This window comes from Tachyglossus aculeatus, chromosome 10, assembly GCF_015852505.1.
Source record: "Tachyglossus aculeatus isolate mTacAcu1 chromosome 10, mTacAcu1.pri, whole genome shotgun sequence".
NCBI classification, from domain to species: domain Eukaryota; kingdom Metazoa; phylum Chordata; class Mammalia; order Monotremata; family Tachyglossidae; genus Tachyglossus; species Tachyglossus aculeatus.
In genome coordinates, this window is record NC_052075.1 from 50,594,238 (window position 1) to 50,618,583 (window position 24,346).

Sequence of the window (24,346 nt, forward strand, 5' to 3'; positions counted from 1 at the left end):
AGTCCACAGCGAAGGCACAGCGTTCCTTCTTTGGCTGCTTCGGTCCTCCGGGGCTGAACGGACTGCAGGTTAGACCCCCGAGGGGCGTTACTTAAGTACCTAAGGGCCTAGGGAGGTGGGAGGGGGTGTGAGCGCTAAGATCCCCGAGGGCAGTAGAGCCTGGGAGGAGGAGATTCCCGAGTCTCCCATCAGAGTCTCTTCAGTCTCCTGAGTCTCTGAAGTAAATTGGTGTGGAAGGGGAGACTAGGAGGCTGGGAGACAGGATGTGGAGACCGTCTGGGCAGACTAGACTGGCGGGGAATATATCTACCAACCCTTTCGTACTTTCCCAGGCGCTTAATACGGTGCTCTGCACACAGGAAGCACTCAATAAATATGATTAATTGGGAAAATGAGAGAAGCAATGTGGCTCAGTGGAAAGAGCCCGGGCTTGGGAGTTAGAGGTCATGGGTTCAAATCCCGGCTCTGCCAATTGTCAGCTGTGTGACTTTGGGCAAGTCACTTAGCTTCTCTGTGCCTCAGATACCTCATTTGTAAAATGGGGATGAAGACTGTGAGCCCCCAGCGGGACAACCTGATCTCCTTATAACCTCCCCAGCGCTTAGAACAGTGCTTGCACATAGTAAGTGCATAGTAAATGCCATCATTGTTATTAAAGGAGGCCTAGAGAGACCAGAAGCAGTGCAGCCTAGCAGCAAGAGCAAGGGCCTGGGAATCACGCCTGGGTTCTAATCCCATCTAGGCCATTTGCCTGCAGCTGGTCTTGGGGAAAATACTTCTCTTGGCCTCAGTTTCCTTCTCTGTAAAAATGGGGATTGACTCTGCGCTCTCCGCCTTAGACCATGAGTCCCTCGTGGGACAGAGACTGCTTCTGAGCTACCTCTTTATCTACCTCAGGACTTGGCACATAGCGTTTAACCAATGCCACTATTTTTATTATCATAGACCCAGAGCTGATGAGAGGGTCTAAGGGAGGCGACACACTAGAGTTTCCAGCATCAAAATCCCAATTTTATTTCCAGCTGTGCACGGGGGAAGGGGGCCAAAGCCACGTGAAGTCAGGAGGGAGCATGTCTCCGGTGTGATATGACACATGTTCCTGACCTGACTGGAGCCATGCACATGGGAAGCTGGGGGGCAGTGAAGCCAGGGTCTCTGCTGTTGCCGTGAGATAAGCCACAGTGTCCCGGCCCTCCTGAGGGAGAAGGGTGGATGTTCCCCCCCCCCCCCCCAATCCCTGGTGGGCTGCTTCTGGTCCCAGAGGCCATGGCCACTTAGCCCGGAGGAAGGGACTCCCTGAGCATCTCCCTGGGCTCTCTCGGGGTAACGGGGGCAAATCCAGGCAAACTGGGGAGAGTGATGCCGGCCTAGAGTCTGAGGCTGTGTGAAACCCAACAGCTCTAGAACATGCAGAAGAATATAGAACCCGAAGCACAACTTAAGCGCTTGGTTCTGGGTTGGGATCTAGAGCAGGAAGGGGGGAGTTTCTAGAACGCAGACCGCTACAGTGGGCCAGTCGGGCGTCTGGGGGAGAGGAAGATCTAAGCTCCTGAGGCAAATGGAAGCCCAGAGGGGCCACAGAAGGGGAAGATCCCTGACCCAAAGGAGAGACCTGAATCCCAAAAGGGCCCCGGGGAGGGGTTGGAACGTCAGGGGATGGGAACCCAACCCGGAAGAGCTCCTAGAATTGCTAAGGCCAACTTAAAACTGGGAGAAAGAACCCGCTCCCAGTAGAAGAACCATCAGCTGATAAGTGGGTACCCTTGGAACGGGTTGGGGGCGGAACCCCGAAGTCATAAGGGGACCTAATATCAATGAGGAGAACAAAGCTGGCAGGAATCACAATTGGGGGGTGAGGGAGGGGTGCTTGGAGCTGTCAAGGATACCTAAGACAGGGAAGGAAGCCGAGAATGGCCAGGGGCACCTAGAACTAGGAGATATATAGGATCTGTTGGGTACCTAAGACTGGCAGAGGGAGCGGAACCAGGAGATACGGAGAACTGACAGGGACAACTAGTACCAGGAGAGATATGGAACCAGGAGGGACAATCTAGAACTGGAAGAAGCCAGTATGAGGAGGAGGGGGTCTCAGGACCACGGAGGGTGGGGGTCAAATGGCAGGTAGGGGGCTGCTGGGGTGGAGATGTTCAGGATGCAAGAAGTCGGGATTGACGTAGGTGAAACCCTGGAAGTCAGACTGATCGATGCTGGCTAGGACGAGTCGGTCCGGCGGCGTCAGTGCCGGTGCTGCCCGAGTGAAGAACTTGTCAAAATTCTCGCCACTCCGACCGCACTGGGGAGGACAGGAAGTTGAGGTCAGTTCAGGGCTCTCCTTCTCCCCACCGCCATTCCTCCTACAATCTCACTTCCTTTCCCAGTTCATTCCCCAACCCCAAATCATATCAACCCAACCGTCACCGCTAACACTTTCATACTTATTTAAACTCATCTTTACCACTTGTATATATTCAATTATTTATTATTCAATATTTATTCTGATGTGTCTGTTTAATGTTACATTGTACTCTCCCAAGCTCTTAGTACAGTGCTCCACACACAATAAGGGCTTAATAAATACGATTGAATGAATAAATCATTTCTCCTGATTCCACTAATGCTAGCTGGTTCTCTTAATAATATAGTAACTCTCTTGTAGAAAATATTTTTGTGTCTGTCTTTCTCCCCTTGAGAGGAAGCTGTTTTCAGGCAGGGAATTTAGTTCGTGCTTCTATTGTACCTTCCCAAGTCCTTAGTACAGTGCACTACACCCAATAAATACTACATTGCTAGTACTACTGCAACTATTACTGCTACTACTACTATTACTACCTGCAATTTCATTCACACTTGTCTCTCCCATATCCCCTACCCCCAGTGCTCCCCACTGGGGTTGGGGGGGGGATCATGAGCTGGAACCTCCTGGGGTCAGAATGGGGAGGGGGCTTTGGAAAGATAGGGAGTCTGGGGTCATTTCGTATGCTTGGAGGGCTAGGGAGAAGGGACAGGAAAGGGCAAGTGGCTAGAAATCAGTCAGCAGGGAGGTAAAAGGGGATAAGAAGGAATGGGTGGGGGACATATGTGGGGTAAAGGGGGAGTGGACTTGTGGAGAAGTCAACGTGAGGGGGTCAGGAACTACTGACCGGGCGAGGGCGGAAGGGTGGAACCACCTCCAGTCGCTCCAGCCGCTCCCAGTCAATCCAGCGGAAGAAGCCATGACTGCGGATCGTGGCCTCACCTTCTGGACCCGAGCCCAGCCGCTTCACTGGATGCTTGGTCAGGAACTGGGGGAGGGGGCAAAGAGGGATCAGAGATTAGGGGGGGAGAGAGAGAGAGAGAGAGAGAGAGAGAGAGAGAGAGAGAGAGAGAGAGAGAGAGAGAGAGAGAGAGAAGAGACATGAGAAGAAACCAAAACAGGCAGAGGAATTAGTGGTCCAGAGGGACTCAGGTGACTTGCAGACCTCAGAGGTAAAGGGATTGGGCTTGAATCCCCCTCACCTCAGGGGCAGGAGACCCCACCCCTCAACCATATCATTGTTCCCCCCGACCCATCAACCCAGCTTCCAGGGGCAGGGCTGGGGCTCCCTGAATTTCGGTGCCTGTCGGGGGAAGAGGGGTCCAGACAGCTAGGTTTCTTGGTGCAGGGCATTATGGGGGTGTTTCTGGGCTGGGGGGCAGGTAGATTTTAGGGTCCTTGGAGGGTGGTGGTTCCAGTCTCACCCCCTTGCAGACAGCCACGGCTTCCCGACTCAGGGCTTTGGGGTAGGAGACCGTCTGCTCCACAATGGCCTGGAAAAGCTCTTCCTCATCCTCCCCATCAAATGGGGGCTGTGGGGGGGGAACGGAAAGATATGAGGGAGACCAGGGGATTGTGAGGTCCCCTCAAACCCCCACCAATATTCTCCCTAACCCTCAGACCACCCCTCCCCATCCCCTAGCTCTCTCTACCCCCAGCCTTCATTTCCCCCTTCTCACCCAGAAGCCCCATCTTTTCTCCATTCCCCATCCGTCAGCTCCCCTCCGTCTCTTCTGACTGCCCCAGTCTCCCATCTTTGTCCCCTGGTTCCTCAGCTCCCTCTTCGCAACCTCTCCTCTGCCTTCTGCCCATGTGGCCCTAGTGGAACGAACCCAGGAGTCAGAAGACCTGGGCTCGAATCCTGGCTCCGCCACTTGCCTGACACATAACCTCGGTCAAATCACTTAATTTCTCTGTGTCTCAGTTTCCTCATCATCAAATGGGGATTCAATGCCTGTTCTCCCTCCGACTTGGGCTGTGACCCCCAAGTAGGACAGGGTTTCATCCAAGTGTATTGTTTCTACCCCTGGTGCTTAACAAATACCACTATCTTTGCTAACATTGTTATTATTATTATTACCAGCCCTCCGACTATCCTTCCTTTCCCATGTTATCCTGACTCCCCCCCCGTCATCCTTCCTCTTCCCCGTTCCCCCCACCCTTTCAAATGTCCCACCCCATTTTTAGGCCTCTACCTGTCCAGCCAACATCTCATACAGCAGGACTCCAAATGACCACCAGTCCACAGACTTGCCATACGGCTGATACGCAATAATCTGGAGAGGCAGGAAGGAGGAAGGTGATTGGTCACGAGGTTCGGGGAAGATGGAAGCTCCTTTCATCCCCCCAAACACACAGGTCCTAGCTGTTGCTTCGAGTGTGGGTGGGGGGCAAAACCAGGGCAGGGGAGACCTGAACCCTTAAGGGGAGTGGGATGGTGGTTGTGGAGGTTGCAGGGGACCGGTTGGATGAGCCCCTGAGGGAAGTGGCCCTGAGTCAAAGGCTAGAGGCAGGACGCCTGGGTCCTGGGAGAGGAGACCTCCGGGGCAATGTAGTCCGGGGTGCCACAGAAGGTGCGGGTGGTGGTCCCGGGGAAGACGTTCTCCTTGCACATCCCGAAATCCGTGATCTTGATGTGGCCATCGGCATCCAGCATCACGTTATCTAGCTTGAGGTCCCTGTTGTGGGGCGGGGTGGGTCAGGGGAGTGGGGTGGGGGCAGAGAGAAGAAAAGACACAGAGAAAGAGAAAGGAAGAGAGCTGGCTGGGGGAAAGACAGATTCGAAAGGGTTGAGTGGTATATGGGGATAGAGTGGTGGCAGAGAGGGACGGGGAGCAGTGGTTTGGGGGACAGGAGGCTAGAGGGGGCGAGGGATCGGCATTAGAGAATGGGGGGAGACTGGTTTGGGGGGGACGGAAGGAGAACTGGGGATTGATTCTGAGAGGCAGGAGAGTGGTGGAGGCAGAAATCAGGGGCGGGGGCAGAACCTAGAGAAGGTGGGGGGCTGGAATTGGTTTGGGGGAAGAACTAGGGCTTCTGGGCCCTTCCACCTGTAGATGATGCCCTGGTTGTGCAGGAAGAACAGCCCAATGGCGATCTCAGCTGCGTAGAACCTGCCAGCGGAAGTTGCACAGTGAAACTGTCAATCTCCTACAGTTCCCTGCTTCCTTCCCCCTACCCACCATGAACTAACCCCAATCCCTCTGGGGAACCCAGACCCCTGTGGTGAGTAAGCAGTGGGTCCAGAAGCTGCTGGGAGCTGTTGTAGTTCCTGTAACTCCCCTTAGAGCCCCCTAACCCTCTCTCCACGTCCTTCCCCCTGGCCCTTCTTTGACCCCTCTAAGCCTCCCGGCATTTGCCTAACTCTTCCCCACTTCCCCCTCCCAGTTCCACGCAGCCCCTCTGCCTCCCACCTAGTGAACTCCACTCCCACTTGTGCCCCTTCCCTCTTCCCAGCTGCGGGTTCCTGCTCTCCCATCTTGCCTTCCAACACTCCCTTCTTGGCCTCCTCTGACTCCCACGACCCCCTGGGTTCCGTTCCTGAACAGATGTCTGGAAGGTGGGGGTGAGGGGACCACCCCAGGGGGGGCCTGGGAGTGGTGGTGCTGTGGTTGTCGTTGCCATTGTGGTGGCAGTTCACTCACGCAGCATGAGGTTCCTTGAATTTGCCGACCTGCTGGATGTGGTACATGAGGTCCCCGCCATTCACGTATTCCATCACGAAATATAGGCGGTCCTGGAGAAGGAAATGCGAGGGGGAGGAGCTTAGGGGGATGGCTATGCCTACCACCTAACCCAAGAGGGCAGAGAGTCAATCCCTAATCTTCCAACCCCCTGGTATTCCCAGAGGGACCAAGCCGGCTCTAGTCCTCGTTCTCCTTTGGCCCCCACTTTCCCAGGGCCCATTTCCCTCCGAAATCCAGCTGGGCCTAAGGCCTTCTCTTCAATTAATTATCCAGTGGTGTTTATTGAGCGCTTACTGTTGTGCAGAGCACTGTTCTAAGCGCTTCGGAGAGTACAGCGCAACCATAAACAGACACGTTCCCTGCTACCAACCCTCTCCATCCTCATCCCTTCTTCTCAAACCATCTCTAGCCTGGCCCCTTGTAATTATAATAATGATAATAGTAATAATAAAATTGGGGTATTTGTTGAGTGCTTACTATGTGCCAGGCACCGTACTAAGCAATGGGATGGATACAAGTAAATCGTGTTGGACAGAGTCCCTGTCTCACATGGGGCTCACTGGTCTTAATCCCCAATTTACAGATGAGGGAACGGAGGCACAGAGAAGTTAAGTGACTTGCCCAAGGTCTCCCAGCAGAATGAACGAATGACTCCCAGGCCCGGGCTCTATCCACCAGGCTATCCTGCTTCTTGTAGCCCTGCCTTAATCTGGCCCTGCTCAGATCTTGCCCCACACGCAGTGTACCCCTCTGGCCCTCCCCTTGCCATCTCCTCTCAGCCTCATCTCCCATCAGGGGCTGATTTTCCTCCCGGTACTTCGCCCCCAGTGCTTAGCACAGTGCTTTACATGAAGTAGGCGGTTAACGAACGGTCTCACTACCATGACTATCTCCCCAAGCCCTCGCCCCTCGCCCCAGCCCTCGACCCGGGCCTTACCGGGGTCTGGAAGGTGGAATGCAGCTGGGTGAGGAAGTGAGGTCTCCCCCCGGGACCGCGGCCACCCAGCGCCAGCACGCGTTTCTCTACGAGGGTGCAGTCCACGTCGTCGTCCTGCACGATCACATCCTTCTTCAGGATCTTGATGGCGTACAGCTCGTCCGAGCCACGGCGTTCCGCCAGCATCACCTGCGTGGGGCAAGGGACCCTGAGGCCAAGGCCGGCCCGCCCACTTCGCTCCTCTAATGCTGACCGTCTCACTGGCCCTCCGTCTCGTCTATCTCACCCTCGACCTTTGTACCTATTTATTCTATTTATTTTATTTTGTTACTATGTTTTGTTTTGTTGTCTGTCTCCCCCTTCTAGACTGTGAGCCCGCTGTTAGGTAAGGACCGTCTCTATATGTTGCCAACTTGTACTTCCCAAGTGCTTAGTACAGTGCTCTGCACACAGTAAGAGCTCAATAAATACGATTGAATCTGGAATCTGGATTGCACACCCCACTTGTGGCCTGGAACACCCTCCCTCCTCATATCCGGCAGAAGATGACTCTCCCAGTCTTTAAAGTCTCTCCAAGAGGCCTTCCCTGACTAAGCTCTCCTTTCCTCTTCTCCCACTCCCTTCTGTGTCAGCCTGACTTGCTCCCTTTGTTCATCCCCCCATCCCAGCCCCACAGCACTTATGTACATATTTGTAATTTATTTATTCATTCATATTAATGTCTGTCTCCCCCTCTAACTATGAGCTCGCTGTGGGCAGAGAATGTATCTTGGGGCTCTGAGAGACTCCATCAAAGGTCAACCTGAGGAACTGCTAGATCAGAATCCAAAAAAGTTAATTAGAACGAATGGAAAAACTTTAGCAGCCTTTTAGTGGTCCTCAGACATAGCTCTTTCTAGGCATAGGCCTTAATACATAACTAGAAAATCACTGGCCCTGAGGCCAGGCAGAAGGAGATAAAACACCTGTCTACATGTTTTGTTTTGTTTTCTGTCTTCCCCTTCTAGACTGTGAGCCTATTGTTGGGTAGGGGCCATCTCTATATGTTGCCGATTTGTACTTCCCAAGCGCTTAGTACAGTGCTCTGCACACAGTAAGCATTAATAAATACGATTGAATGAATCTGTTTATTGTTATACTGTGCTCTTCGAAGCCCTTAAAACAGTGCTTTGCGCACAGTAAGCACTCAATAAACACGATTGAATGAATGAATGAGCTCCAACCAGTGAGTGCGGCCACCCTGCCCCCGATGCCTGCCCCCTCAGACTCACTCTCGCCCGTAGGCACGCAGCTCCCCGGCCCCCCCACAGGTTCCCTCCGAGACCCAGGTGTCCTGTCTCCCAGCCTAACAACTCCTCCTCCCTTGTCCCTAACCCCACTCAGCCCCATCTTACCTTGCCGAAACTGCCTTTGCCCAGAACCATGAGGAAGCTGAAGTCCGAGATGTGCAGGCGGCCGGGGCCCGGGCCGAAGAAACAGCGCTTGGAGTCCGTGGGGCTTGGGGACGGGGAGGGGGTGGGACCCATTCGGACCCTCTGGGAGGGAAAGAAGCAACACGGTAACAGTGATTGTAATTGCGGTATTGGTTAAGGGCTTGCTATGTGCCGAGCCCTGGGCTAAGCACTGGGGTAGAGACAATCCAATCAGATCAGATGCTGTCCCTGTCCTATATCGTCATCGCCAACAGGATCATCGATGGCATTTATTGAGTGCTTGCCAGGTGCAGAGCACTGAACCAAGCGTTTGGGAGAGTACACTTACAAGAGTTAACAGATACGTTTGCTGCTCATAAGCTTACGGTCTAGAGGGGGAAATAGACGTAATATAAATAAATAAAATTTAATAAATAATCAGCTGAGCTTGGGGCTTCTTCCATCATCTGAGAGGGGATCAATGCCCTAAGCGCTCATCTCTCAATATCTATCTATCATCTATTCTATCAGTTAATAGATAAGTCTCAGAAAAATATGGAACACTTCACACTCATAGTCTATGGAGGAAGGAGGGAGGAGGGAGGACAGGTATTGAATCCCCATTTTACAGATGAGGCCACCGAGGCCGGAGAAGTTATGTGACTTGCCCGAGGTCACAAAGCAGACAAGTGGCAGAGCCGGGATTAGAATCCAGGTCTCCTGAGTCCCAGGCCTATACTCTTTCCACTACGGCATGTTGCTTGACAGAGAAATAGAGAGACAGACTCAGTGACAGAGAGAAGCGGGGCCACAGAGAGGCAGAGATAGTGAGAGAACAGGAGAGGAAAATAAACCCAAAGAACTGTAAATAGAGAGAGAACCCAGGGTCACTCCAGGCTCCACTCCCTCATGACCAGATAGACTCTCCCTCGCCCTTACCCTCTTCCCTCCCATCAATCAATCAATCAATCGTATTTATTGAGTGCTTACTGTGTGCAGAGCACTGTACTAAGCGCTTGGGAAGTACAAACTGGCAACATATAGAGACAGTCCCTACCCAACAGTGGGCTCACAGTCTAGAAGGGGGAGACAGAGAACAAAACCAAACATACTAACAAAGTAAAATAAATAGAAGCCCCCCTCCCCTCACCTCATACAGCTCCAAGGGGTAGTTACAAGCCTGAGGATGAGAGAGACAGAGACAGGGAGAGACAGAGAGAGAGAGACAGAGAGAAAAGAGAGAGACCAGTTGGGTTATACCAACTCAGGAAATCGAACAGCCCCAGGCCCCCCAGCCTCCCGCCCCCCTCAGCCCTATAAACAACAACTCCAATTAGTCTCAGGAGCTTCTGGGAGTTGTAGTCCAAGGATAAAGGCGAGGCAGCAGGAAAACAAGCTGGAAGACATAGTGAGGGGCTGATGGGGTGGGGAACAGTAGACGGGGAGGGGTTAGATCTCCCCTCAGTCCAGAGAGGAAAGGAGTGTCCCAGGAGGCAGGAAGCCAAGTACCTCAAATTTCTGCAGCAGGCCACAGTTGTCAGCATCTGCGACCGGGACATTGTAATACTCTCCCTCCTCCTGGTTCAGTAACTTGTACCTGACATATAGACGCAGACCGGGGCGGCGGGGGCAGGTTGGCCATGGGGCACGGGGTGGGGAGATGGAGGTACAGAGAGAGAAATCGAGGCAGGCGGAGAGAGACACAGATGCAGAAACACCACAGGGAGACGGAGGCGGAGAAGAAGAAAGAGAAAAAAGAGTAAGAGCGAGAGGAGAAGGATCAGAGCAGAAGCACAAGAGAGAAAATTGGGGGTGAGGGGAAGATTGGAGCAGACGCACAGGAGGAGAAAGAGAGCTAATGAGGCCGAGGTAAAAGAGGGGGACAGGAAGGGGAGATTGAGTCGAGGTCTCTGGCTCCCTCCCGCTGGTCCACAGCCCACCCTTACCAGCCGTCCACAGGTGCCTTGAGCAGCTCTGAAACCCCGAAGGACATGGCGCCCATGAAATCATTGCGGGATGTCCGATCCCAATCCCAGACTTCGACGGACAGCCGCCTCTCTAGGTCCCCCGGCTTCAGGGCACTGGGAGAGATGGGACGGGAAGCCCTCAGTCAGGGACAGCAGCCCAGAGAGAGAGGGTCTGGGGTTTCCGCAGGCGTTGGGTTAGATGAGGGAAGACAGGGAGAAGGGCATCGCGTGGGAGGATGCACTGTGGAAGAATGGCAGGCCTGGGAAGATGGGATGCAGCAGCATTGAGGGTTTTCTTTCCTGCCTCTTCCCCGCCCTCTCCCAATTCTCTATCTCTGGGCCTCTAGCACTTCTCTCTACCTCTCTATATCTCGATGTCTCTGTCCCAAATCCTGATCCCCTTCCTCTGCCCCTTTCTCCTTTAGCCTAAGATTCCCCACACCCCCTATTTCCTAGTAGGAAATAGTAGTAATAATAACAATAATGATGGTATTTGTTAAGTGCTTACTATGTGCAAAGCACTGTTCTAAGCACTGGGGAGGTTACAAGGTGATCAGGTTGTCCCACAGGGCACTCACAGTTTTAATTCCCATTTTACAGATTAGGGAACTGAGGCCCAGAGAAGTTAAGTGACTTGCCCAAAGTCACACAGCTGACAGTTGGCGGAGCCGGGATTTGAACCCATGACCTCTGACTCTAAAGCCCGTGCTCTTTCCACTGAGCCATGCTGTAGTAGTAATAGTAGTAGTAGTAGTAGCAGCAGCAGCTCAGGACAGGGGAGTCAGCAGAACTGGGTCCTAATCTCTGTCCTACCAGCTGTCATGAGCCCCTGGACAAGTCACTTAACTTCTCTGTGCCTCAGTTTCCTCCTCTATAAAATAGGGATTAAATACCTGTTCTCCCCCACTCAGACTGTGAGTTCCATGTGGGACAGGGACTGTGGTAAATCTGTTTATTTTGTGACTACCCCAGTGCTTAGTTCAGTGCTTGGCACACAGTAAGCACTGTACAAATGCCCCAGGTATGGCAAGAATCTACTCCCCAGCCCTCTCCCTCTCAACCCCCTCCCACCCTCCATCTGTCCCTTCCCTCATTCTCCGGGGACCCACCATCTCCTCCCCTCAACCACTGCTGGTTCGGCTCATCCTTGTCCACCTCCATCCTGTACCCGACACCCTCCCCTCGATCTCTCTCCCCACTTTCCCCATCCACCCAGTCCCCTCCACATCCTCCCAGTGGCTCACAAGATGAAGGTCTCGTTCCAGACGGGGTTGAGGGTGGCCTTGACCGTCCGCGTCTTCTGCTTGCTTAGGTTCCGGGGGTCGGGGATCAACTTGAGCTTGACGTACGGATCAGAGAGGCCGTTGGGATCCATGGGGATGAGGTTTCGGGCCTCACCCACTGCAGAATGGGGGAGGTGGTCAGACATCCAACCATCCTGACCTCAGCTCTCCTCGCCATATCCACATTCCTCTAAGGGGTACTAGGACACTGCTCCTCGAAGCCCTCCATCTGCCAGGTCACTAATTGCCCAGGAAATCTCACACCCTCCAGCAATCCAAGGGTCCAGTACTTCAGCCTCAATTTAAGGGTGCAGAAGACAGCATCTCTGAGTGAGAGGGGATGGCGAGGAGGCCTCTGTGACGAAGCCAGCTTGCTGTCAAAGGATAGCATCTCTGAGTGAGAGGGGATGGAGGGGGGCCTCTGTGATGATGCCAGCTTGCTGACAGAGTTCAAAATATCTGACTGAAGGGATAGAGGGGGATCTCCGTGATGATGCCAACTCGCTGTCAGAGGACAGGATCTCTGAGCGAGAGGAGATGGAGAGGGGGCCTCAGTGATGATGCCAACTCACTGGCAGAGTTCCAAATCTCTGAGTGAAGGGATGGAGAGGGGGTCTCCGTGGCGATGCCAGCTCATTGGCAAAGGACAGCATCTCTGAGTGAGAGGGGATGGAGAGGAGGCCTCTGTGGTGATGCCAGCTTGCTGGCAAAGGACTGCATCTCTGAGTGAGAGGGGATGAAGAGTGGGCCTCCGTGGCGATGCCAGCTCGTTGGCAAAGGACAGCGTCTCTGAGTGAGAGGGGATGGAGAGGGGACTCCATGGTGATGCTAGCTCGCTAGCAAAGGACAGCATCTCTGAGAGAGAGGGGATGGAAAGGGAGCCTCTGTGGCGAAGCCAGCTCACTGTCTCAGGATTTGAGCTAATCTCTTCTCTCCCCTTTCTATTTTCCCTTCCTATGCAAGCTTGTACCACCTAAGCACTTAAATACTCAGTCCACCTCCCACCCCCACAGTACCTATGCATGTATCCTTTTACTCAGTTTCTTCCCCAATCTATAGTTGATTTTAGTATCTGTCTCCGCCCCCTCCACCCCCAGACTGTAAACTCTTTGAGAGCAGGGATCGTGTCTGCCCTCTGTCGCATTTTGATTGAATCCTCCCAAGCGCTTAGTATAGTGCTCTGCACATGATAAGCATTTAATAATTGATAAATAGATTGATTGATTGTGAATACAGGTTTTGGTGTCCCTAGGGGAAGGAGATCTGGTCATGGAATCGGGGAGAGGGCAGGGGGACAGGTAAAGCTCAGGTTGGGTGAGAGGGATGCCCGTGGGCTGAAAGAACAGTGTGGGCTAGTGGAAAGAGGAGGGGCCTTGGAGTCAGAGGATCTGGGTTCTAATGCCACTCTGCCGCTTGTCTGTCGTGAGACCTTGGGACAGCTCACTTGACTTCTCTGGGTCTCAGTTACCTCATCTGCAAAATGGGGATTAAGACTGTGAGCCGCAGGTGGGACATGGACTGTGTCCAACCTGATGAGCTCGTATCTACCCTGGCACTTGGTAAAGTGCCTGGCACAAACACTATTTAATAAAAAAAAAAAAGAAGAGGTGGTCCGCGTGGGATGGCTGGCGCCTCACCGGTGACATGCAGCTCATCCCCGTCGGGGGCCTGGATCTCTAGCTGAAGCCGGCCTCGCCGCTCCGTGTGGTCCACGCCACAGAGCGAGGGAACACTCCGGACACAGCGCCGGTGCACATTCATCTCGCAGCCTGTAGAAGATGGGGAGGAGGGCGGCCTCAGGATCTCCCACCCCCCAACCTCCCCGCCTCCCACTTCCTCACAAATCAACACCCACCACAACCTCTCTTGCTCCTCCCCCCAGGCCCAGATTACCAGATTTCCCAAAAGCCTCCTGGGCCAGGGTTGCCCATGGTGGCGTGGTTGGAAAGAAGTGTGGGAGCTACAGTTCTGAATGAGGTGGCCACCATCAGTATTAAAGAATTCTGGCATCCCTTTGGCAGTATCTGGGCTGGATGAGGGACAGACCAGCTGAGAACTAGACTGTCCAGTATGAAACCTGATCAATGCCCCCCTCCTAATTCCCAAGCCACGGGGTGGGAACTGCTTTCCAGACTCTCCCAACTGTCCAGGTGTCAGCAAACAGCCTCTTCCATCAGCCTCCCACCTCCCAGTTACAGGTGAAATGGCAGTCAGCTGACCCCGGGGCTCATTAAGAGAAGCAGGTGGCTCAGTGGAAAGGGCATGGGCTTTGGAGTCAGAGATCATGGGTTCAAATCCCAGCTCCACCAACTGTCAGCTGTGTGACTTTGGGCAAGTCACTTAACTTCTCTGGGCCTCAGTTACCTCATCTGTAAAATGGGGATGAAGACTGTGAGCCCCACATGGGACAACCTGATCACCTTGTGTCCAACCCAGCGCTTAGAACAGTGCTTTGTACATAGTAAGCACTTAACAAATGACATTATTATTATTATTATTATTCAAGACACAGCCCTTAGCCCCTTGGGGCCCTTAAAGGAAACAGGAGCCTCTGCACTCTTCCATCCAAAGACAACACCCAGACTCCAGAACATAGGTGAACTTCATTTCTCTAATCTCTACCCCACTAGAGCTAGGATATTGTAGTTCTGGGTCACCGGGTTTCCAGTGCGAGGGGAACTTGTCCCCATAGCCTGGGTCAGAGCCCCCCCAGAACACCTCCTTGTTTCCCGGGAGGACGTCTGCGTACTCACAGGAACATTTCATGCCCTGGTGGACCAGGCCATACAGCAAGGAGCCGCAGTGGTCACAGAAAGTCGGGCTGCTGTAGCTGTGGAGCTTGAACTTGTGCTTATTGCGGGGGTCCTGAGAGAGGAGGAGGGGTCAGGGGTCAGTCTCCTCTTCCCCCTGCTGCGGCCAAGATGTCCAACTGCCTAGCCCTGGCTATTCCCCAACCCTAAATCCTCATCTGGCTCAAGGACTCACCAACATTTGCTCCCCTTTGACCCTCCTCAGCTGCTGCACCTCTCTCAGGCTCCTCCTGTAGCCCCATTTCCCTCTCTGCAGTTCTTCAGATTGCTACGTTCCTGTTTTTGCTCTCTGCTGCTGAATTTCTTTTCCTTCCTTCCTTCCTTCCTTTCTTTTCCTTCCTTTCTTTCTATTTATTAAGCACTCACTATGTGCCAGGCACTGTACTAAGTGCTAGGGTAGATACAAGCAAATCAGGTTGGACACAGTTCATGTCCCACATAGGGCTCACAATCTTAATCCCCATTTTATAATAATAATAATGATGGCATTTGTTAAGCGCTTGCTATGTGCGAGGCACTGTTCTAAGCGCTGGGGGGATATAAGGTGATCTTGATGTCCCACGTGGGGCTCACAGTCTTAATCCCCATTTTACAGATGAGGTAACTGAGGCTCAGAGAAGTTAAGTGACTTGCCCAAGGTCACACAGCAGACATGTGACAGAGCCAGGATTAGAACCCATGACCTCTGACTCCCAAGCCTGTGCTCTTTCCACTGAGCCACGCTGTAGACGTGGTAACTGAAGCACAGAGAAGTTAAGTGACTTGCCCAAGGTCACACAGCAGACAAGGGGTAGAGCCAGGATTAGAACCCGGGTCCTTCTAACTCACAGGCCCATGCTCTCTCACTAGGCCACATAGTTTATATGAACTGAACCTGTCTCTTTGTGACTCCATTCTTCTGTCTGCTTCTGCGTCACTTTCTTTCTTTGCTCTCTGACTTCTTCCTTCCCGTCTCTTCTTCCCTTTTCCTTCCTCTCTTCCCTCTGCCCCTCCACACACCACCTCCCTTCACTTTCTCCATCTCCTCAGACCCTCGATTTCTCCTCAATCCCCTAGTCCTTCCCCTCCCTTTATCTCCTCTTTCATCTGTTCCCATTTTGTTCCTCTCCTTTACCCCCTCTCTCTCCCCCTTCTCCTGGGGCACCTCTCTTCCCTCTCTCCCTCTTCTCCACCTTCCATTCCTTCCTCCCTTTTTTCTCACCCTTCTCTCCTCTTCACTTTTTTCTCTCACTCCCTCTTCCCTTTTTCTCCCCTCTTTCCTTCCCCCCAATGACCAACCCCTCCCTTCTCTTTTTCCCTCTCCCTTTCCCCCATCCCATCCTGGCTCCTGTCCTCCCTCTCTCCTTCCTATCTCCTTCTCCCCACTCTCTCTCTCTTTCCAGGCCAAGGGCAGCTGGAATCTGGGCCGCCACTGGCCTCACCCCGGCCCCTCCCGGCTGTAAAAATAGCAGGAAAAACTGGGACAGGAGCCTGGGGGAGGGGGGTGAGGGCCCTCGGGAGGGGATGAGATGGGGCCACGGGAGGAGAAATGAACCGGGCGTCCAGACTCCTAGCCCTTGGCTCTCCCTGCTCTAGCCCCCCTCACCTCTCAGGAACACCCCACCTCTCCTCGCCACTCACATCCGTCTGGGGTCCCTTCCCAGCTCCTGGGCACTCAAAGGTCACAAACTCGTGGCATCGCCTGTGAACTACAAAGCTGCAGACTGGGGGAGAGACAGAGAATCAGAGACAGACAAGAAGAGAAACAGAGAATACAGAAGCAGAAAGATACCTGGGGTGTGTGTGGGTGTTTGTGTGCGTGTATTCGTGTACATATGGCCGCGTGTTGCATAAGGGTCTGTGCCCCCCACCCCAGCATCAGTTGTGTGAAGTCTAACTTTCTGCTGACCCTCTGCCCCAACCCCTCAAACTTCCTGGCTCCCTTCCGCCTCTTTCCTCCCCCCATGCACTTTACTCCCCTCAACAATCCCCCTCCCAGTTACCTCCCAAGGACCCCGTGACCTTCCTTCCTTTCCAATCTTTGCCCCCATCCCTCGCCCCTGTTCTTACCCCAGGGTCCCTAGCCCCACCCCCGGCCCACTCAGACCCTTCCCCTCGGCCCCGCCTCCTCCTCTCCAGCAAAGTGAAGAGAGGAGGTGGGGATTCGGTTGCTATGGAAATGGGTGGCTGGACCAGATTGCAGGGGGGAGGGGGTACGGGGGAGGGGTCAGGGGGGAGGGAGGGACACTCAGGGAATTCCCGGGAAAGCGAAGTGGGAAGAGCTGAGCCCCCGCCACAGACCGGAGGATCTACATTCCCACCCACCCATCACTTTTCTCATCTCCTCGACTCTCTGGCTCTCTTTCCGTCTCTCTCACTTTGTCTCCCTCTGTCTCCCTGAGTGTCTTCCTGTCTCCAAGTCTCTCCGCTTCTTTTTCTCCGTCCCTGTCTTTCCCTCCCCCAAAATCTCTTCCAGTTTCCGTGGTAACAAATTCCCCAAATATCCATCCCTCAGCTGGAGCCGATTGGCGGAAAGGTGGGGAAGGGACGGGGGAGTAGTGGAGAAGGGATGAAAACAGAGAGGCCCTTGGCCCTAGGCGCCCCTGCCCCCCAATCCTCCCTCCCCCACTGCACACGCCCCCAGCACATGCGTGCGCTCTCCTCTTCCCCAAGACCAAGAACACGCGTGGCTAGCACACGGGGAGCCACTCCCGGAGGACACCGCCAGCACGCGTGTGTGCATGTGGACCCTACTACCCATCTCGGCCCTCGACTCTCCCTCCCTTCTCCCCAGACGCCTCCCTCCCATCTTTCCCCAGGGACCCAGGCGTTTTCCCTGCTTACCTTGACACTGTAGGCCCTGCTTGCCAATCCCCCTAAAATGAACCAGACGCTAAATCAGCTGAGGCTTCGGCTTCATCATGCCAAACTCTCCCACCCCCCTCCCTCATCCCCTGTCCCCTCAGAGTCCCTAATGTCCAGCCCCTGAACTCCCAGCTCTCTCCACCCTCCCAAATCCCCCCCTTCTCCCCTAGCCCCTTGAGGTCCCGCCACCCCCATCCCACCCAGTTCCACAGCTGTTCTTTCAGAAGTCTCCATCAGCCCCCCAAACCCAGGAGTCCCGGTGCCCCCTCACCAGATAAAGTCAGTGCAGTGACTACAGAAGGTCGGCTGTTTGAAGAATCGCGCTGTGAACTTGTGGCTCTTGACCTCATGGATGACCTTCTGCCTGAGGGCCCCTTTACGGCAAAAGAGGGGTCGGGGAACCCCCTCGGGGTCCCCCCCAGGTCCTAAGCCCGCCATGCCCCCCAGATGAGATTCCCCAAGGGAGAGGAGATGGTAACGGATGGGAAGGGACAGTGGGAAATGGGGATTAAGGAAGGAAAGGGGAAGGGACAGGGAGACAGAAGGCAGGGAGGAAAGAAAAGAGAAGATGAGACGGAATAAGAAAGGGAAAGGGGGAGAGCGAGAGAGGTGGGGCGACGGGGCACAGGGAGAGACAGAAGGGAAGGTGGGAAGAAAGAAGAGGGAGAGAGGAAGCAGGTAAAACAGGAAGGGAGCGGGAGATAGGGCAGGGAAAAGAGGGACAGGGAAGGGAAAAAGAGAGAGAAAAGGGAGATGGAGGGCGGGAGGAAAGGAGAATAGAGAGTGGGGAAAGAAGGACGGGCACAGAAGGGGAGAGGGAGAAAGAAGTGGAGACCGGGAAGAGAAGGAAAGATACAGGGAGAGAAGAAGCGCTGAGTGGGAGGGAGGAGAGAATGGGGAAAAGAAGGAAAAAGGCAGGAAATGAAGAGATGGGAAGAGGGGAGCGGGGAGCAAGGAAGGGGGGAAGTAGCGAAGGAATGGGAGAGACTGGAAGGGAGACGAAGAGACTGGGGAGAGGGGAAAGAAGCCAGAGAGATGTGAGGATGGGAGAGGCCGGGGCCCCGACTCTGGCCGCAGTGGCAGCAGCAGCTGAAATGTGGGAGCCCTAAGGCGGGAGCTGGGGTGGGGAGGGGGCGGGAAGTGTTGTCATGACAACTCTGGAGGCGGGGTCTCTCTTAAAGGCAGCCGAGCTCACCTCCCCACCAAACCACCTGGCTTCTCCTAGGGATTCCCCCCCTCCCCTCCTCGGGGACTCCTGGGTGTGGGGCATGAATTGACACCCAAATTCCTGTCTGCCTTTCTCGACGTCTCATTCCTCTGGCTCTGTTGCTTTCCCTCACTCATTTCAATCAATCAAAAAAAATCAATCAATCAATGGTATTTATTGAGCACTTATGCAGAGCACTGTACCAAGTGCTTGGGAGAGGACAGTACAGCAGAGATGGGAGACACTTTCTGTGTCTATAAGGAGATTACAATCTAGAGGGGAAGCTTACACGCTAACTACGTTTCCCCTTCTGTTCACTCCCAAGAGGCCCTTCATGCTCCTACACCTCCAGTCCATACTCTTCTATCCCCACCTCTCTGGGTCTTTCTTTACATATATCTCTATTTCTCTCTCTTTCTGATTGTCTTTCTTCTACTATTTCTGATTCATTACGTTCCCCTCTCCCTTTCCTTTGCCTGTGTCTCTGACTCCTCATATTTCCCTTTCCTCTCTGTCTCTGTTTCCGTCTCACTCTGTCTCTGCTCTCTATTTCTCATTCATTCATCCATTCAATCGTATTTATTGAGCACTTACTGTGTGCAGAGCACTATACTAAGCGCTTGGGAAGTACAAGTTGGCAACATATAGAGACGGTCCCTATCCAACAGCGGGCTCACAGTCTAGAAGGGGGAGACGGACAACAAAACAAAACATATTAACAAAATAAAGTAAATAGAATAGTAAATATGTACAAGTAAAATAAATAGAGTAATAAATAGGTACCAACACTTGCTAAATTCTGCCTCCCCACCATCTCCCTACGTTCCCTCCACCTCATCCCTCCCTCTTTCTGCCCTTCAGCCCTTGCCCCTTTTTCTTCAAATTCCCAATTCCCCTGTCTGGCGCCTCTCTAATCCTCACCCCTAAAACTCCAGGCCTACATCCTGAGTACCAGCCGCATGTTCTAGCGGAAAGAGTCCGGGCTTGGGAGTCAGAGGACCTGTGTTCTAATGTCAGCGCCGCTGCTGGTCTGCTGTGCAATCTTGAGCAAATCACCTCCCTTCTCTGTGCATCAGTTACCTCTTCTGTAAAATGAAGATTAAGAATGTGAGCCCCATGTGGGACATGGACTGTGCCCAACCTGATTATCTTATGTCTACTCCAGTGCTTAGAAATAATAATAATAAGAATGGTGGTATTTGTTTGGGATGAAGAAAGGCTGCCACACCCCAGTATCGCTGCTGCTGCTTCTAGTGGCCCCCGGTGCAGGGAGGGCGAGGGTCAGGTGATGGGGGAAAGAGAAGAGGAGCTTGGAGGATCAGGAGGAAGAAGAGGAGGAGGAGGAGGCAGGAGGAAGGACCCCGGAGTTCCTACTCCTTCTTTAATCTTCCTTCTGCAGCATCTCCCGCTCACCCTCACAGCCCCTGGGACCATTTGTCCCCATCTAGGGCCTCGTCTGTATGTGTCACAAAGATTGCCGGCCCAGTTATGGCTCCAAAAGTGTTGCCAGGAGCCAGGACTCCCGGGGGTGGGCGGGGGCAAAATGCCTGAATTCCTGAAAGAGGAGGGTTAGGAATGGGGGGTGAGGGGAACCCTGGAAGCCAGGAGTTCCCAAGGATGCAGAAGCTGATGGAGGGGCATTGTTGGCAGCTTGGAGGGCTGGAGGCATGGGTCAAGGGAGGGAGGCCCCACACTTCCTCCACAACAGCGTCCTGCCCACCCTCTGGGGCCGTAGCCAGCAGCTGCCTGGTGGCAGTGGAGAAGCCACACTAAGCCGTGGGCGAGGATCTGTGTTCTTCAAATGCGACTCTGACTTCGTTCACCTGCCTCCATCCCGGGAGCTGGAGCAGCCCACCAATCTGGCGTGCAAAGATCCCACAAATCCCCACCCCTCCTCCTGCTCCCTGGTTCTCCACAATCCCCATACACGCTTCCAACCCTCCCCAGCTCCAGCCAGCCTGCCCTCCCAGGGGCCCAAGAAGCAGCGTGGCCTAGTGGATAGAACACAGGCTGGGAGTCAGAGGACATGGGTTCTCACTCCGGCCGTGCCCCTTGTCTGCTGTGTGACCTTGGGCAAGTCGCTTAACTGCTGTGTGCCTCAGTTACCTCATCTGTAAAATGGGGATTGACTGTGAGCCCCATGGGGGACGTGGACTGTTCAATAATAATAATGATGACGATGGCATTTATTAAGCGCTTACTATGTGCAAAGCACTGTTCTAAGTGCTGGGGAGGTTACATGGTGATCAGGTTGTCCCACGGGGGGCTCACAGTCTTAATCCCCATTTTGCAGATGAGGTCACTGAGGCACAGAGCAGTTAAGCGACTTGCCCAAAGTCACACAGCTGACAGTTGGCGGAGCCGGGATTTGAACCCTTGATCTCTGACTCCAAAGCCTGCGCTCTTTCCACAGAGCCACGCCGCTGTTTTCAACCTGAGCTAGCTTGTATCTACCCCAGGCCTTGGTACAGTGCCAGGCATATAGTAAGCACTTAACAAATACCAAAAAAAGACCTTTGCAGCCCCAAGCCGCATCCCAGTCTGCCGCTCCCACGCGCTGCTTCGAGACCAGAAACTCTGGGATGCTGCTTTCCAGGGTGGCTCCATTCCCCCAGTCACCTCCATCTCCTTCTTGGGGTCTGCTGCCACTGAAGCCCCCCTTAGCCAAAGCGGCCTGTGCAGATGGAAGCGTCGACCTCCCTCCCTACAACCATCATCATCAATCGTATTTATTGAGCGCTTACTATATGCAGAGCACTGTACTAAGTGCTTGGGAAGTACAAATTGGCAACATATAGAGACAGTCCCTACCCAACAGTGGGCTCACAGTCTAAAAGGGGGAGACAGAGAACAAAACCAAACATACTAACAAAATAAAATGAATAGATATGTACAAGTAAAATAAATAAATAAATAAATAAATAGAGTAATAAATATGTACAAACATATATACATATATACAGGTGCTGTGGGGAAGGGAAGAGGTAAGATGGGGGATGGAGAGGGGGACGAGGGGGAGAGGAAGGAACCAGCGCTTGGAACAGTGCTCCAGCGCTTAGAACAGTGCCTTGCACATAGTAAGCGTTTAATAAATGCCATTATTATTATTATTACAATCGTGACTGCTTGAAGGGCAGGGAGGAGCATGGGGGAAAGGGATTTCTGGAGGGCTTACCAGGGGATGTGAAAGATGTGGGGGATATTGGGTAGTGGAGCTATGGAGCAGGATCAATCAGTGGTATTTATTGAGGGTTTACTGTTTGCAGAGCACTGTACTAAGCGCTTGGGAGAGTACGATGCAACAGTTAGCAGACACGTTCCCTGCCCATAACAAGGACTGAGAGGAAGAGACAGGGTGGTGGGGAGACGGGGGCATAAAAAGCACCGAAAGTCAATTAGGGGTGGGTTTTGGGTGGAGGGAAGCCCCTCTAGACTGTGAGCCCGTTGTGGGCAGGGATTGTCTCTCTTGCTGTATTGCACTTTCTGAGCGCTTACTACAGTGCTCTGCACACAGTAAGCACTCAATAAATTCGATTGAATGAATGAAGAAGAGGTGTGGAGGGGGTGGACCAGGGGAGTCATTAGGGTCGGACCCAGAGGAGAAATAATGGGGAGAAGGAGCGAGCGGTAGAAAAGATGACACTGGAGCAGGGAGACTCCCTCCCTCTGCTCCCCTCCCCACAGCACTTGTGTACATATTTATTATTCTATTTATTAATAATGTGTATACATTATTATATAATAATACTGAGAAGCACTGAGAAGCAGTGTGCTCAGTAGAAAGAGCATGGGCTTTGGAGTCAGAGGTCATGGGTTCAAATCCCAGCTCCGCCAATTGTCAGCTGTGTGACCTTGGGCAAGTCGCTTAACTTCTCTGGGCCTCAGTTCCCTCATCTGTAAAATGGGGAATAAGACTGTGAGCCCCCCGTGGGACAACCTGATCACCTTGCAACCTCCCCAGCACTTAGAACAGTGCTTTGCACATAGTAAGCGCTTAATAAATGCCATCATTATACATCTATAATTCTAATTATCTATTTTGAGGCTATTGATGCCTGTCTACTTGTTTTGTTCATCTCCCCGTTCTAGACTGTGAGCCCGTTGTTGGGTAGGGACTGTCTCTATCTGTTGCCGAATTGTACTTTCCAAGCGCTTAGTACAGTGTTCTGCACACAGTAACGATTGAATGAATGATTGAATGAGAGAGCCCCTCGTGTCGACCCCCGCCCATATTCATTTATCGGGTCTCTCCCCGAGAGCCCACCTGGCTGCAGAACACATTTTTTCCTTCCTTTCACCTGGTCTCCAAAATCCCACCCCGCTGACCTCCCTAGGAGAAGCAGCGTGGCTCAGTGGAAAGAGCCCGGGCTTTGGAGTCAGAGGTCATGGGTTCAAATCCCGGCTCTGCCAACTGTCAGCTGTGTGACTTTGGGCAGGTCACTTCACTTCTCTGTGCCTCAGTTGCCTCATCTGTAAAAATGGGGATGGAAACTGTGAGCCCCGCCCTGGGAACAACCTGATCACCTTGTAACCTCCCCAGTGCTTAGAACAGTGCTTTGCACATAGTAAGCGCTTAACAAATACCATTATTATTATTATTATTATTATTATTATTATGCAGCTGCTACCCACTCCCGACCCCCCTTCTGGGCCCTGCCCCCCGCCACTGCCGTGCGGAATAAAGCAAAGGAAACATTGAGGCTCAGTTGACTGGGGACCCAGAGGGGACTCGGAGGGACTAGAGGAAGGGATGCGAGGAGGGAGTGGGAAGGGGCTGTCACTAGGGGAGAGGAGGAACGGGAAGGGATTGTAATAATAATGATAATAATAATAATAATGATGGTATTTGTTGAGCGCTTACTATGTGCAAAGCACTGTTCTAAGAGCTGGGGGGGTTACAAGGTGATCAAGTTGTCCCCCGGCTTACCTCCTTCCCTTCCCCACAGCACCTGTATATATGTATGTACGCATTTATTACTCTATTTTCCTTTACATATTTATTCTACTAATTTTATTTTGTTAATATGTTTTGTTTTGTTCTCTGTCTCCCCCTTCTAGACTGTGAGCCAACTGTTGGGTAGGGACCGTCTCTATATATTGCCAACTTGTACTTCCCAAGTACTTACTACAGTGCTCTGCACACAGTAAGCACTCAATAAATACGATTGAATGAATGAATGAATGGGGGGCTCACAGTCTTAATCCCCATTTTACAGATGAGGGAACTGAGGCACAGAGAAGTTATGTGAATTACCCAAAGTCACACAGCTGACAATTGGCAGAGCTGGGATTAGAACCCATGACCTCTGACTCCAAAGCCTGGGCTCTTTCCACTGAGCCACGCTGCTTCTCTAGTGATGGCATTTGTTAAGTGCTTACTACGTGCCAAGCACTGTTCTAATCGCTGGGGGCAATACAAGGTGATCAGGTTGTCCTACATGGGGCTCACAGTCTTAGTCCCCATTTTACAGATGAGGGAACTGAGGCTCAGAGAAGTTAAGTGATTTGCCCAAGGCTTTGGAGTCAGAGGTCATGGGTTCAATTCCCGGCTCTACCAATTGTCAGCTGTGTGACTTTGGGTAAGTCGCTTCACTTCTTTGGGCCTCAGTTCCCTCATCTGTAAAATGGGGATGAAGACTATGAGCCCCCCGTGGGACAACCTGATCACCTTGTAACCTCCCCAGCACTTAGAACAGTGCTTTGCACATAGTAAGTGCTTAATAAATGCCATTATTATTATTATTATTATTATTATGTGGCGGATACGGGATTAGAACCCATGACCTCTGACTGCCAAGCCCGGGCTCTTTCCACTGGGCCACGCAGCTTGTCCCCCGCCTTACCTCCTTCCCTTCCCCACAGCACCTGTATATATGTATGTACGTATTTATTACTCTATTTTACTTA

The 24,346-nt window shown here is 52.8% G+C and overlaps 1 protein-coding gene across 1 annotated transcript; it reads right to left on the reverse strand.

The window, feature by feature from the left end:
* Nucleotides 1–989: 989 nt before the first annotated feature.
* On the reverse strand, nt 990–17,670 carry PRKCG (protein kinase C gamma). Its single transcript, XM_038753105.1, has 18 exons — nt 17,504–17,670; nt 17,212–17,243; nt 16,009–16,091; nt 14,332–14,443; nt 13,216–13,347; nt 11,540–11,696; nt 10,275–10,409; nt 9,838–9,925; nt 9,479–9,508; nt 8,311–8,451; nt 6,917–7,105; nt 5,938–6,029; nt 5,344–5,406; nt 4,833–4,971; nt 4,489–4,569; nt 3,718–3,825; nt 3,141–3,281; nt 990–2,293 (listed from the first exon to the last, which is right to left on the reverse strand). The coding sequence occupies exons 1-18, from the start codon at nt 17,668–17,670 to the stop codon at nt 2,111–2,113; spliced, it is 2,073 nt and encodes a 690-aa protein (XP_038609033.1). The 3' UTR covers nt 990–2,110.
* Nucleotides 17,671–24,346: the final 6,676 nt, after the last annotated feature.

Bases quoted from the DNA above. Each gene is read 5' to 3' on its own strand.
- PRKCG (XM_038753105.1), bottom strand. From the start codon at position 17,670: ATGGCGGGCTTAGGACCTGGGGGGGACCCCGAGGGGGTTCCCCGACCC. The intron at 5,407-5,937 runs GTGAGTGAACTG...TTCCGCTGGCAG, and splicing joins TTCAAGGAACCTCATGCTGC to GTTCTACGCAGCTGAGATCG. The intron at 4,570-4,832 runs GTCTCCTCTCCC...CTGCCTCTCCAG, and splicing joins CGGACTACATTGCCCCGGAG to ATTATTGCGTATCAGCCGTA.